General features: G+C 42.1%; 1 protein-coding gene across 2 annotated transcripts in view; it reads left to right on the top strand.

Moving 5' to 3' along the window:
* Positions 1–16171, top strand: part of LOC147703301 (uncharacterized) — an 86624-nt gene that overhangs the window by 31779 nt on the left and 38674 nt on the right. For both annotated transcript variants that reach the window (XM_086931737.1, XM_086931736.1), the window contains exons 8-10: positions 2885–2959; positions 5315–5380; positions 14172–14204. In XM_086931737.1, the coding sequence (XP_086787863.1) occupies positions 2885–2959; positions 5315–5380; positions 14172–14204 (174 nt within the window). The remainder of the gene's footprint in view (positions 1–2884; positions 2960–5314; positions 5381–14171; positions 14205–16171) is intronic.

Below are 16171 nucleotides of genomic sequence, written 5' to 3'. Positions count from 1 at the left end.
GGAAGGCAGGCACCTTTCCAGTTCATGGCAATTGCGTGTTAAGTTTTTATTAGGACTAAGTCTATGAATCAGACTGTTGGACCCCTCTGTCTCCTATGTCAGAAAATCCCCAGTAATTCCACCTCCATGGTGCTGAGATCCACTCTACCCGCAACCTCTGCCAAGGCATCTAAGACCGCCCCTTATAATAACTGTGCCCCTGGACAGTTCCAGAACATATGTGCCATATCTGGAATTCCAGAATCACATCTGGAGCACACAGACTTGCTTTCTTATTTGCGGTGCAGTCTCTCGGAGGTAAGATAGGCCCAGTGTAAGATGTTGAGCTGGATGTATTGGAACTTTGCATTGCTGGAAATTTTACGGGGGTAGATGAGAGCCCTATCTCATTCTTTAGGAGTGCTCTCATGGCCAATGTCTCGTTCCCAGTGTAATTTTGCAGGCTGCATCAAGTCCCAAGAACTAGAGGCCATTGTGTGTGTGAACATTGTGATCCCTCACATAGACTGCATGAACCAATGGTTGTGTCTCAGGTTCTTGTAATATGCCAAAGCCGCTGCAATTCAGCCAGTATTGTGCAGTGCACTAGGTAATGACCTGGGGGGTTCTCATGATGTTCGTGTAGGTGCTCAAAGGGTGCAAGAGCTCCCTAGTGAAACAGGGTGCCCAGAGTGAATGCCCCTCCTGCCTCTCAAAGTTCCACCCTCTCACTTCATAGCAGATCCCTGAAAAGGTCCTATAGATTTAACTCTGATCTCCAGCATGTATGGTACATGTGTCAGAGTGAAGCTCAATAGGGTATTGGAATGCAGGGGGAGTTTACCATTCAGCAACAGAAGTTCATGTATTATTTGAGCAGCTTGGCCCAGTATAGATGAGCCAGCTCAGCCAGATGTCATCCGCCCGCCATCTTGATGGCCACGGTGCCACAAGATAATAAAGCCCGAAGTTAGGAGCCCCCAGTCATCCCACCGCAAAAGGAAGCTGGAGCTACCTCTTTTCAACCCGTCTCCACCCTTTGTTTCAGATAAGGCAGCCCAACATCCCATGCAGTGTGTGGAATGTGGAGAGTGGTTCAGTGACCGGCAGGTTCTGGAAGTAATACAGGAGATGGGGAGCATCACCATCTTAGAGAGGGAAGCTCACCTGCACTGTGAGGGGTAGCGTTCTCCAGAAGGATATCTGTGGCCTCAAGGTGGTAATTGCCCTCGTAAGATTGCCATCATGTGGTTCACGGGTTTCATGGTAGATATGAACCCTCAGGTAGCGGAACTTGGATGGTTCCCAGTGCACCTGGTGGGGTCCTGCCATGGGGGCTGTGGAGGGCATTACGGTCTCAATGGAACAAGACAAGTCGTGTCCAAGTTCACTAAATTGTTCAAGCACTGAGTTGATGCTCCCAAGTCCCTGTCGGATGTCATGTATGTAAAGAAGGACATCATCCATGTATTGGGAGACCGCATGTGGTTCAGTGCCTCAATCAAAGGCTATTGTAAGTAAAATCCTCTGTATCAAACTGACATTTTTGGGAATGTTTAGATCTGATGACAGCATTTCCAAAAATGCCTGAATCAAGCACTCACAGTAAAGTGAGAGAAGATTGAATAATTTGAGCGTTCATTTCAACATAATGTAAATAAAACTGCTGGGGATATCCAGGTGATATATTCTCCATAACATGTGTTAACGGTATCTCAAAAAATCAAACATCAGAACGCTTGAAACATATATCAGATTTGGTACTGAGGTTTAAGCATATCACAAACAAATACAACCTCAAGACAGAAAGGTGATGCATTTCGGTTGATATTTCCTGTCCTATCAAAGTGGTAATTAGTGAGCAATATGTGTTTTATCATTTTCAGTATTTCTAAATGACTGATGTGTTGTCCTGTTATTAGACAAAGGCAAGTGTGTTCTTTTCAATGTATTTACTTTTCTGAAATGGCAGCATTTCAATGGTGATTTTATTGATTATTCATTATGGAGTTGCTTCTTGTTTAACACCTTCCCTAAGGACTGAGTGTCATTCATTAATTGCTCTTTGGCGCTCATAACTCCAGTTTGCGGCCATATCAACATGTTGATATGCAACCTTTTTTCTTTATAAAGTAAAGACATGCACACACATAGGCTTTCTTAAAGATGCAATGACAATGCTGGTCTCTTTTTAACATTCTTTACTATGCAATATTTCATTATTTATACTTTTTAACTTCATCAGGTAAATTGTCAATTTCATCTTCTGGCTCCTTTTCACAACACACTTGTTTGAGAGTAAAGCTTAATTCTAGTAACTTAGTGTAATCAGGAAAATGGCTCTTCTCTCCATATGACATATTCTTTCTATTACAGCGGGGGGTGACACAAAGACAGCCAATCGTTACCAACCATTTCCCCTAACAATAGGCCAGACCTGTAGGATTTGCCATTGCTTATTTTCTATTCTCTCTGATCAGTGATTCAGTTCTAACAAAACTAGGTGGCACCACTTTCGACTTTTTTTAATACATACATCTGACTTTTCATTTGTATATTTTTTTAATTTGCCTACTTGAATAACTTTTAATGTGTTATGACTGCTATTTCTCTTCTAAAGAGAAATATTTGGAACATGAGCTTGGTGATGTACAACTTGTAATGTTCTATCTCTGTGTAATCAGTTTGTTCCTAATTTTGAAAGCCCCACCTAGGTCTTGCATCCTCTCAAGCGGGGATGTAATAAGAAAACAGATGTTGAGCCATGTTTCATCAAAGCAGCATAGGTTCATTGAAATGTGTTGTGATGTTTTTAAAAAGTGTTTGAGGCTATATATTCAACTGATGTTAAAATAATGTAATAAATTAACAATCAATAATGTCTCTTTCTCTAAAATGTTCTTAGTCTGGAGATTATCGAAACATTGAAAAAGTGGAACGTACTTGCGATGGTTTGTTTGCTGCTCTGGGAGCAGGACTGGTAAGTTCACTTTCTTACAAAAAACATGGCGCTTGAAAATTTCCTGATTAAGTCTAAATATAAAACTTGTTTTTGCTTTACATTTCCAAACTCTTCAATACACGTCATGCATGATAACCTTTTAGTGTGATATCTGAACTTTACAACATGATGTAGATCGTAGAGTTTCTCTACCACCTGTCAGCCGCACACCTGCCAACATTGAGTGTATATTCCTCACCATAAAACTTAGGTTGCTTGCCACCCAACACTCAGCAAGCTACTTCACATAGCTTGGCCAGAATAGTCATAAGTATATAAATCTCGAGGATAAAATATTAAATCCAAATTATCCTAAGGTGAGTATATATTTTCTGTACCTAACTCCATTCATATGATCCTTTGTGATTTATACATCTTCCTGGGGGGTAGCTGTGAAGTTGGGCATAGTAAATCTATGCATCTGCTGTATGTACTTACCTTTTGATATTTTGGTCTATGATGTTTTGTCCACAGTATTCTTGTATCTCAATATTCTGAGCTTCAATAGTCAGCAGTACAACTATGAGTGGGTGTTAGAAAATCCAACACACATTTAAATGGAGGAGTAACCTACGGAACCTACTTGCCAATAGAAGGCAGAATCCAGGGCAAACCGCTTGTAAATAATGCAGTGCTACTTAGACAAACCATGAAACATTGGCATACATTTGTTGATTCACTACAGACTGTAGGGGGGTGACCTTTGAAAGCCATCTTCATCAGAGCTCTTTAAAGCAGAGCCCTCTTGTTGGAAGATGGATCCCGTTTTCAAATGGAATTTGGTCATACAACTTGTAGTTGGACAAAGAGAAGTATACCAAGTACTTTTATCGGGTCCATGATGTCTTGTTCATCTGGTTTCACCAATCTGAAAGGTTTCGGAACACTTTACAAACATCATTAGAGTTATATAGGTCTAGATGTACAACAGAGTTTAATGTTGCCATGAAGTCTATGTCAATATTGAAATACATGTCTTTTAAACATGGTATATAGAGAATACCTAAAATAAATGTAATACAGATCCACTTTGCAGTCAACGTCTGACAGAGACATATATTTATTGTGTTGTTGGAGAAAACGACAGGGGACACTGCTGGAAGTGCCTTGGTTATCTGAATTTGAGTGCACATGGGAGTTTGCTCCCGTATTGTATTCCACGTTGTGCAAAATTCCAAAACAAATTTCGTCAGACAAAATCTGGCAAATGCTGAATGGAGAAAAAAACACTCTAAATTATACAAAGCAAGATGCAAGAAAATGCCTCATATTAAACATTACTACTGCAAATGGGATAACCTGAGCTCTGTGGTATTCATATTTCCTCAGACAGTGGTATCTCTAGTGAATACTGAGGCTCTGGAAATGTGAGACTAGAAATGAGGATTAGCATACAGATATGAGCACTTAGATTCTCACAAGGGTTTTAAGAGGGCCATAGTCATTGATACCAAACCAAGAAATGACTGCTAAATGACTCTAGTGAACTATCAGTGTGTCTAAGAAAGTGACTAAAAACAAAAATGACAGATCTTTTCATTGTGGCAGAGTGGCCTGCATATGTGAGAATTGACAACAAGGACTGCATTTCATGCGTTTAAATGTGTTGCTGACAGTGCAAGTCCTCATTCTTAGAAGGTACATTTGCTCAGATTTACAAAGATGTCACGAAATTCAGTGCATCAACCAAAGTTGCTGTGCTTTGTTGTGAGAGAGGAGGAGAGCAGGAAACCACCATTTCTTCTAAGATATCCTGCTCTCTCCTAGCACCGGTGCACATTTGAGCTCCCTAGCGCCACAAATACACACCATTGCACCTTATTACAAAGTTGTCTGCATCATGTCTACCACAGGTTTTGTATTGAAAGAGTACCCTTCTATTGCAAAATACTGTTCTTAGACAAACTTTAAAACGTTTCCTAACTTTGGATGTGTCGGCAGCACATTTGCAAAGTAGGAAAAGTTTAGAGAAATAGAAGCGTTTCTTCTTTTTACACCTGCCTCAAAGAAGCATTATTTTTGGGTGAAAAACCTTGGCTACTATTGTAAGGAGATTAGGTTTTGCATGAATAACTGTGCATGGAAACAACCTTGTACTATCCATCGAACATCCCTCTTGCTGCAAATCATTGGATATTAGTTTCAGCCAACTTTCCAGCATAAAGCACATTTTATGCAACTTTTGTGAAGAAATCTGCCCCATCGATTTAACAGGCAATTGTGGGATATGGAGCAAATTTACAAATGTGAATGTTCAAATAGATGTTGTTTGTGTGGCCTGGTCTGTTTCTACTAGAAGGTGTCTGTGGCTTACTTTCTTCTGTCCTCTTACAGGGTGGAGTCTTTCATGCCCTTGGATTTACTGCTGCCGAAATTGGCCTATGTGCGGCTGGACTATTGGTAAAAGCTCTTTCTTTAATACATACATTCCTGTCTGTTCAATGCCTACTACTTTAAACATCGAATGATAGAAAGGCAAACATTGTCTAGTGGATTCTGGCAGAAATGAGAACTAAGTGCCAAGAGGTGATTTTCATTTGACTCCTATGTGCCTCCACTTCTCATTATCTGAGATAATCATCAGACTACAAAATGTAGAATGGTCAAACCCAATCACACGACAGCTTCACTATCAGTCATTCGCCTGTTCATAACATATTTTTTCAAATTCCAAACAAATATGCATAAGATTTACCCATGTCCACTGCAACAGCCCAACCTAGATTATTAAATTAGTAAATGAGCTTCAACCAGCAATGCAGCATTTTATCCTACCATAACTATAAAGTAACTTATTTGTTTGCTGCAAATCTATTTTCCGACAATTTAATTTTTTTTATGTATTTTCAGAGCATGTATCTATAGACCAGAAGGGATTCACTCTGGTTAACAATATTATTATCATTGAATGGATTGGCACAAGACCAAATAACCAGGCTGTAGTATGACAGCATATCATCCGCATAAATATGTTGTCCTAAATAAGTTTGCAAAAATAATGTCTGATTAGATGTAGCTTTTCTTTTATTAAGTTCAATGGGGTGATATTTGTGTTAACCATATTTTGGGAAAAATCTTTATGTCAGATGGTACCAGATAAGGTTTTGGTAGGTACAAAGCAAAAATGATGCTACATAATTCAAAATTCAAACATGAGATTTTGCAATATATCAAGCTCGTTAAGTACTGAAAAATGTCCAATGCCACTCATAAGGACTGGTACACTAGAAACCTTCTGTTAGGGAGATTGTATCTAGCTAGGACATTAAATTTTTGTCCCTATGTTATTTATACAAAACCTATTTAAACCTATGAAAGCCTTTGATTAGGATCCTTTGACATAAAATCAGCTTTTCTAGTGGCGGACGTCAGCTAAGATAGTCTGCCAGCCTCAGTCCAAAGAGACATCCTCTGACAGTAAAAGATGTTCATATTAATGAGAAAACACTGCCTCCTATTTTCAACTAAAGACACTTACTTGTTGAAAGGATGAGCCCCTAAGTGAGGATGAGCTAGGGCGTTTTACGTAAAAAGAACACTGCAGGATGGAAGATTCTAAACTAGTAGTGTGAGAAGTTGGCCTGGTATATGCTGTACACTAATTAAAGTGGGCCTTGAACCAGTCCAAACAACCCTTATGTTGATTAGGTCAAAGATAACATTTAGTGAAAGTTATCCTAGTGGTAGCTATGGAGAGCAGCCTTCAGGCTTAGTTTTGAAGGAATGTTAAGCACCTTGTTTTACTAGTGTGCAACCTTATAGTATTAGCTAAATGAAAGGGGAACCACACAGTAGTTATAAAAATAGGTATGTATTATCTATAACACTCTCTAGTATCCACTACACGTGGCTAGAACACAAATAAAATAATACTGTTGCAAAGACTCAAACGTAAGTAGCACAATACACAGTGGACTCCAGGGGGAGACCAAACCATATACTAAATAAGTGGCATAAAAACCACAACTCGGGACTAGACTTAGTCTAGGAGGTGTAGAATTGCTGGGACCCCATGGAGTTCACACCCATGGTGAGTGAATAGGGGCTCCATGGAGGACGGTTGCAGAGTAAGAACACGACCGCGTGCTCCGTACAATTCAATGGGAAAGTCGCAGTTGGAAAATCAGAGATTAAGGACCATTCCCAGCAGATCACGAAGACAAGCCATGGAACTTAAGAGTTTGAAGAGCGACCCCACCCGTGGATACTTTTGTACCAGAGTTACCTATCCCAGAGGAGCCGGGTGCATAGGAACGAAGTGGCATCGGAAACCCTCTTCGTTCTCTATGGATGTCGACAAAGAAATGCTGCTGCAGGATATACGAAAAGTGTACAAAGTACGAAAAAATTGCGGTGGAATCCAAACGTGGATTCTAGATGGGAAGAACCTGAAGGCAGAGGGGACAGAGTCTGGGTAACTCTGGAGTGATTAGGGGCTCGTAGACGAATGCCCTCTGATGTCGGGTGCTTCAGGTGTGTTGACGGTGACCTTGACTTCAAGCCTTGGCAGGAAGGTCAAACAGGTTACTGTGTGGACCAGCAAAGTCCAGGGAACTCACGAAGCAATGGAGAGTCAGGGCACGTCTGGAGCAACCAGTAAAGCCCATGAGAAATCAATGTGACCTTAAGAAGGACCCATAGGCCAAATAACCAGGAGTCACGAGGGGACCTCAAGCAAGATTGTGAAGTACCAGCCCACAGAGCACTCAGTGCAAGGAGGCCAGAGGTCTTTGGTGCAAATACTGCTAAGGGTGATGACTACACAGAGACCAATGCACAAGCTCGGGATTGCAAAACAAGCATATGCAACTGCAAATGGATGAAGTGCACAGGTGTTTGGGTTATGCAGTCCCTACGAGGGATGCTGATCTCAATCTTGGTGAGAGGACACATCGACCTCAGGGACCTTCGGAAACCTACCTCCTGTGTTGCTGACATCTTGAGAGTCCGCAGGAGCTCAGGAGCAGCAGACCAGTCAGTTGAGTTTTGGTGCCTAAGAATGCAGGGAAGTGACTCCTTTACTCCAAGAGAGATTCTTCAGTTGTCTTAAGTGCACCACAGGTCCTGCACGGAGCCTGTATGTAGCAAAGGCACAAACTAAGCTTCGGACAGAAAGGGCGACAAAGTCGAGCCCAGTCGAGTTCCAGCAAAGTCCAAGGTGTCCAGACGGTGGAAGGTCAGTGGTGTCTTCTTGTAGAATCTTGTCCACATAAAGTCTAATATCTTACAGCCAGGTAAGCCATTTTATACCCAAGGGAGGGTGTTGGACAGATTCAGGGGACCCTCCTAGGGGAGGTGCAGGACAGAGGGGTGGTTACACCCATGTCTTTTGTTCAGTTTCGTGCCAGAGCAGGAACCAATGGCTCCTAGAACTGATTTTATTTATTTATTTATTTATTTATGTGCGGGTTTATAACGCGCTAGGATCACCTCCCAAAGGAGTATCTCCGCGCCTTTGGCATCCTTCCTGCACATAGACAGTGAGTACATGACCTATCTAATAATTTTGAAATAAAAAGGTTTTTAATTGTTTCCTAAATGGAAGATATTCCTTACAGAGTCTTAAGGAAACTGGGAGGCTGTTCCACAGCATTGGACCCGCAATTGAGAGGGCTCTACCACCCTGTCTAGTCTTTTTTGCTCTTGGGACCTGCAGCAGAGCTTGTTCACTGGATCTTAAGGATCGCAAAGGTTTGTAGGGGAGAAATGTATTAAACAAATACCCAGGGCCTTTCTTCTGGAGACACTTGTGTATAATACAACAAGTCTTGTACTTCACCCTTTGCTTGACAGGAAGCCAATGCAGGGTGTTCAAGAAGGGGTTGGAGGGTGTGCGGGGAGGCTGTTTTAGAACAAGGCGGGCCGCAGTATTTTGGACCACCTGCAATCTGGCAATTACTCCCTCATTGGCTGATAGAAGCTGCCCATTACAGTAGTCTAAACGACTCAACACCAAGGCCTGCACTAGCGTCCTCCTGGTAGAGTCAGGGAGCAAGGGAAACACTTTCCTTAACATACCGATGACATGGAAACAGGAGCCCACCACTTGGTTGCTGTGTTGCTTCAGGGATAGCTCCTGGTCCAGACGCACACCGAGATTTTCTACCACCTGTTTAGGCTCTGGGACTGGTCCCAAATCCTGCGGCCACCAATCGGGGGACCACAGGATTTTGGCCTCACCGAACAGCATCACTTCCGTTTTAGCAACATTACATTGCAGGAAATTAGATGCCATCCAGTGGGCCACTGCCTTCATCCCCTGGGAGAAGGAGCTCCTGACCTCACCGGTAAAGTGTGTAAAAGGGAAGAGGAGTTGGGTGTCGTCGACGAGACAGGGATAAACCCATGGGACCTCATGATGTTCGCTAGGGGGGGCACGTAGATATTGAACAAGGTAGGGCTCAAGCAGGAGCACTGTGGCAGCCCCTTCGAGATCTCCAACTCCTCTGACCGATCGGCGTCCAAGGTGACTGTTTGGGTGCCGTCTGTCAGGAAGCTCCTCAACCACGCTAGGGCCTCACCTTCCAGGCCGATGTTAATAAGCCTGGTGGTCAAGATGTCATGTGACACGGTGTCAAACGCCGCAGACAGATCCAACAGAACCAGGATAACAGAATGACCTTTATCCTGGAACATGTGTAAGTCGTCTGCGACTGACAACAAGGTGGTCTCGGTGCTATGCCGCGGCCTGAAACCCGACTGGGATGGGTCCAGTCCATCTGTCTCCTCAACATAATTGGACAAATGCCTATTAACAAATTTCTCTATCACTTTACCCATAAAGGGAAGGAGAGAAATGGGTCTCAGGTTGGTGAGTTCCGTCTCCAAGGAATGGTGGTGTTTTTCCTCAGCGGTCTCACGAGTGCCCTTTTCCAGTCCCTCGGGACCTCTCCCGTACTTAGTGACAAGTTGATTAACTGCTGGATTTCTGGGCCCAGAACTTCTGCCAGCATGGGCATGATGCGGGCAGGGATGAGGTCCTCTGGGCTGCCACTCTTAATCTCAGTCATTAGAGCAGTAACTTCCTCCAAGGAAATAGGGGGAAAGTTCTTTAGATACTTATCATGTGGCTTGTGTTGTGTGTTATTATGGAAGAGACTATTGGGATCGGCCACCTCAGTATTCTTTGAGGTCATTATCTTTCCGTAGATAGCATCTATCTTCCTCATGAAGAATTGAGAGATCCCGTTGCATAGGTCTTGAGATGCAACCTCTACAGTTTGACATGCCACAGGCTTAGTAAAAGTTTGTAAGATCTTAAATAAAACTTTTGAATCTTTCCCTGCCTTGGTGAGTTGCATCGCGATATAGTTTTTGTGAGCTGCCCTTATGGCCTTTTGATAAGACCTGAGAGCGGTTATGTGGTGTTGTTTATCCTCCGGTCTCCGAGACTGTCTCCATACTTTTTCTAACTTTCTGGTTTTTTGTTTCATCAGTCTCAGATCCTCGGAATACCAGATTTCTTGCTTGACTGCCTGACGGGGTTTGTATATTTTCAGCGGAATGGTGTGGTTAATTGCTTCACTAACTGCCTTTTTAAACCGTTCAAGTTCATTTGACATAGTTCCTCTATGGTCATTGATTAGGGGGGCTTGATAGGCTTCACGAAAATTTTCCGCCGTTAATTTGTGCCAGGGTCTTCTTTTAGTGGGCAAGGGCAACTGTATGCGTGGCTTATCCATAGCATCAGTGTAAAATTTTAAAATAAAATGGTCAGTCCATTCAACCTGTGTAGGGGTCATACACGTAGGGGAGAGTTAGAAAACACCAGATCTAAAATGTGGCCAGCCTCATGTGTAGGTCCCTGATTAATCTTTTTAAGACCTAAATGTTCCATATCCATTAAGAGGGTTTTAGCTTCCATACATTTCTCTAGATCGCTATGCATATTAAAGTCCCCTACTAATAGGAAGTTCTGCTTTTCTTCTATGAATGGTGCAAGAGCCTCCTTAAGGAGAATGGAAAAGTTTCCACTCGAACCTGGGGGTCGATACAATACTGCACCCCTTCTATTTTCCCTAGATGCGGAGGTGAGTTTAAAAATGAATAGTTCCATCCGCGGGGTACTAATTTCCTCCAAAATTGTGATGTTTAACTCCTCCTTATATACAATGGCAACTCCCCCTCCTAATTTAGTAGGGCGGTCCATTCTGATTATCTTATATCCCATAGGGATCCCTAATGTGATGGCAGGAGCTGAGTGCGGCTTGAGCCAAGTCTCTGTTAGGAAGCATAAGTCAGGTTTCTCTGTGAAAATCATATCCCATACCTGTATGGCGTGCTTCACAAGTGAGCGTACATTGCAAAGCAGATTTTTGCTCCCTAAAGGGGGATTTGTGTTCTTGGCATGGACAATACTATGTAGTTCACATCGTCTTGAAATTTTAAAAAACGATCTTAAAACGATCTCGAGCTCCCTTGATAATTTTGTAAGTTAACCCAGAGGGGCTGTGCGAGGACAGCGCCAAGCGGAGTTAAAGTAGCTGCCGCCAACTCCTTACCGCAAATGCGCCTGCCTCCTCGCTGCCTAAATAGCCTTTCAAAAGCAGAGGTCTAGAGCGCTAACCACTCGACTCTCCGTGTGGCCCGTCTCTGCCCCGCCCTCCACACACCGCGATAGGCTGCAGTGCTGCAGTGCCGGTTCAGGGGTCAGGAGGCAGACAAACAAATCCCTAGTTGTATGCAAGTAAGTGAATTCAAAACACAGCGTGCCTCTAATTATCTGACCAGGAGCAATATACTTTTAAAATCAGTATTCATGGTTTGTATTCAGGGTTTGTGACAAGTTATTACAAAGTGCAAAGAAATTTTAAAAAATGATCTGAAAACGATCTCGAGCTCCCTTGATAATTTTGTAAGTTAACCCAGCGTGGCTGTGCGAGGTTAGCGCCAAGCGGAGTTAGAGTAGCTGCCACCAACTCCTTACCGTTCGATTTGAGCTGGACTATGCAGAGGGACACCAAATGTGGCCAAAGTGCAGACTTTTAGGCACTCTCACGGTGCATCCACTCAGCCCCAATACACTAAATCCCGTTTGGGAGGTGGTCACACCTCCCTGTGATAGGATGCCTATTGTGCTGCCTTCCTCTGCTCGAGCTTGGCTCAGCAGCAGGAGGACAAAAATGTGTCTCTGGTCGGCAGAATCTATTCTGTGCTGTCCGTGTCGAGAAGGCTGGCCAGTTAGACCAGTGACACCACAAAGCTCGCTTCAGAAGGGTAGAATCATACCTCCCACACCAGTTACTGGTGTGGAGGTATGATTCCAAGGTGTTTGATATCAAACACGATATGTTTCCATGCAGCTGCTTTCGAGATAGCAATTACCGCAAGAGAATGGTTTCTGAAGGCTGCAGAGAGGCTCTGCTCATGCAGGGGCATTCTCTTACATAAAACACAGCACCCTAGCTTCAGGATTGTTAAGGTTTGCTATAGGAGTGACTTATACGTTTTAAGTGTAGTGACAAATAGATATAGTGAACCTATGTCTAAGGTAAGTGGTGCAAGCACCAGCTTACACAGTTTGCAGTAGCAGACCTGTAGTTCTATTTTGCATTGTCTCTCATGGGTGGCATTATACATTCTTCAGCCCATGGGAGGACTCTGGGGTACCTATGCCCTGGGTACCTGGGTACGATATACTAGGGACTTATAAAGGTACCCCAGTATCCTATCTGGAGTGTACCAAAGTACATGCATAACAATTCTAGGGAGAAAGCAGATAGAAGGGGATCCTGATTAGCAGGATTCCAGTCAGACTAGTCAAAAACCAGCAAAACACCAGGCAAAAATGTGGGGGTAACCATGCAGTCAGATCCTACCTTCCTACAATAATATTTTGTGACTTTCCATTTTGCTCTGTGATATACAACTAGGCCCAGATATATATATCACTTAAGTCGCACAAGGCAGCAGAAAAGTTGCTCTGCATGGATGGCAGAGAGCAGAACAGTGCCATTTTTCTAAGACATGATGATGTTTCTACTCTCTCTCTAAGTTGGTGCACTTAAGGCTGCCATTACCCTATGCAGACACACTTGTGACATAGTGCCATGGTTTCTGCATTGTAGAAAGCATAGGTGTTATACCATAAGCGGTCTCTTCCGGATCGGTATGCTTTAAGGCATTTCCCACTTCGAATGAGTGCTGTACTCTGCAGAACACATGCAAAGTGGGAGAAACAGGGAGAAATGAAAAAAATTCTTCTCGTTATACCTGCCTTGAGGAGGTGCAGGATTTGGGTAAAAATCCCTTTCTACAATTTTTTGTAGATAGGGATTTGAGGCAAAACCTACAGGTGGTTGCGTGAGAATGCTCATGCGCCACCCATGAAACACGCCCTCGAGACAAAGAAACTCAAGACAGTGCATTGCTCAGCTCTGTGTTACTTCGGGTTACAATTCAACGCAAATCGGTCTTTGCGTTGGATTGCTAATACCAACTGACTGCTTTGCTTGGAGTTTGAGCTACAAAAGTAACGCAAACCTGATGCCAAGTGCTTGTACACCTGGGCCTAATTGGGAAATACATTTCATGTCCCTTCAACAAGTACAAGATTATGTTAAGGTGCATGACCCAGGTACAGGATGGGCCACTGGGATCTTGCTTTAAGACTTCATTTAGAGTTGGATGGTGCAGAAAAGGTAGAGAGAGTGGGATATATACTGGAGAGGAATAAACATAAAGTGAGAGACTAAGGGGGTTGTTCAGGATTTGGGACAGCAGTAGCCTTGCCATTTATCAGCAGGGTGACCATCCCTGCACACATGCAATCCCTCTGCTTCATCTAGAGATGGGGTGCTGTTAGGTTTCAGGGAGTGAGGCCTTTAGTGACAATACTTTTTGAAACTTTTGACCTGGCAATCCATTGCCAAAGAGCTACTGGGTCATCAGTAGTCTTAAAGCCTCCATAATTAGACATATAATTTTCTTGCATCATTCAGGAAAAAAAGCCTATTGGTCTCTGAGGCATGTGACATAAATTCCTCTTTGCCTCAAGGCCATTGTTTTTTCATTTGGTTTACAGAGCCTTGCTTTGTGTATTTTTTAAAATCGTGTTCACCTGAAAAAAGACTTACACCATTTTTAATTTCCGAAAGAGTCTCTGTGCTTATTCCATAACCGGCGAAGACTGTGTAAGGGCTTACCTCTTTGAAATCTTGTACTTCTAATTATTGTTTTCTCTTCCTTTCAGGGAGGAATTGCAGGAATAGCTGGAGAGCTTGTGGTAAATTTTGCTTCATTGTTTGAACCAATTTATGTTGAAGTTTGCCTGCACAGATGGAATCACTTTATAAATGTTTACATCTTCTCAGTAATTCTTTCTGAATAAAATGCACTTCCTCTCCTAGGCACATTTGTGTTTCATTAAGTGATAGGCACAGCATCACAGATCAGATTTTTAACCTTTCATGCAGAACAGTGTGGCTGTATTGAACGAAAGAGGAGATCAAAAGAGCACCATTTATTCTGGCTCACTTTGGACTGCTCTCAGTCAAAGCACATACCCTTGCATCATAGTGCAAGGGTGTTCCATCAAGCATAGTTTTTGTGCTGGAAGGGGACCCTTCCAGCACAAAAACCACCTTCCAGCACAAAAACCATGCTGTAATACTGTTACAACTTCCTATGTGTGCTGGATGGTGCAGAAGACATGCATAGTTGTAAAAATGTCTGTTACTGTGACTCTCACGCTGGCCTTGGAGAGGCATAATGTTTTGGCACAAATACTTGTCTACAAATGTTGTCAAAACTCATAGGCGGTTGCATGGGAATTCCAATGTACCATCCATGGAAAATCCTCTTGATGCAAAAAAGCACAAAGTGTAATTTTAGGCAACATTCCAATGCAAATCAATATTTGAGTTGGAAAGTACCGTACAGTACAATACTTTGTGCTGGGTTTGTATCACTTTTGTGTGACTAAATCTGGGCCGGATGCCTAACATGTAACAACAAAAAGATCTGAGAACCCACATCATATTTGTTAACGTTGATGTTTGTGAATCAGGCTTCCCTTAATAATTATGTTCTCCTATTGGGGAAAAATGCACATGAATTTGCTGAAAGATTGGATTCATTCTTTTACCATTAACTGAGGAAGTAATGAGTTCCAAAGTACACTCCCCAGATCCTACACCCTAATCTGCGCATGTTTACTTAAATGTGTCTTCTCTAGTGCTATCTAGAAAACTTGTGTAATGTACCCATCACTAGATGTTGCATATTTTAGGATATACACCTGTGAGTGTCCCTCCTACAAAAGATCAAACACAAAAAAGGTTAAAATTACAAAAATATGTCGAGTGATACAGTTTCTGATGCACATGTAAATGGAAAAAGAACAACATGAAAATCATGAAAAAAAGAATGTTAAAACTCAGACTGTCAGATGTAAAACAGAGATACAGAGGAAATGTAGCACAATAGATCTCAAGCTATTCCTTCTCAAGATGTATGGCCATTTCCTGGTTAATACATGTATATATGCATATATGTATATATATATATATATATATATATATATATATATATTCACTGAAAAAACCATAGGTTATAGACCATATAAAGTTAGGAATTAGCCTTTACAAAACCTTAATTTACTCGCACAAAACCATAGAAATTCGCATATATAGTTAGTTGCAATAACTATATATCGCGCACCCGCAATCCACTGCTGATGATGTCACATATTACATCATTCATGACATGGTCAGTGACATCACTGACGACATCACTGATGACATCACTGATGACATCACTGATGACATCTCATTTGACATTACTGATCGCATCACTGATAATATCATTCATGTGATAATACGATGAACCTCTTCAGACTCTAATATAACCTTAGATACAATCAGTGTAAACAGACACTCACAGATTGTCACTCATCCATGGAATTACTCACACATCTAGTCAGTCATGTAAAGAATCAATCACTCCTCCATTTCCTCAACTATACAGTTATACACACCTTACTAATTCAAACATATTCTAACACATATGTACTCTCTTATACAATCTCTGATACAAGTTCAAAATGATTCATAAAGCCACTCTCACATTCACTGGCTCTTATGCTCAGTTATTTATATATGTCAACTCTCACATGTACTGTGTTTAACATATGTACTTACTTTGACATGTAGCACTGAGATATCCATTCACTCACCAATACACTCATAAACA

Source organism: Lissotriton vulgaris, chromosome 7 (genome assembly GCF_964263255.1).
Source record: "Lissotriton vulgaris chromosome 7, aLisVul1.2, whole genome shotgun sequence".
Classification (NCBI taxonomy): Eukaryota; Metazoa; Chordata; class Amphibia; order Caudata; family Salamandridae; genus Lissotriton; species Lissotriton vulgaris.
Note: the sequence above shows the minus strand (reverse complement) of the source record. Positions and strands in the feature narration are given on the sequence as shown.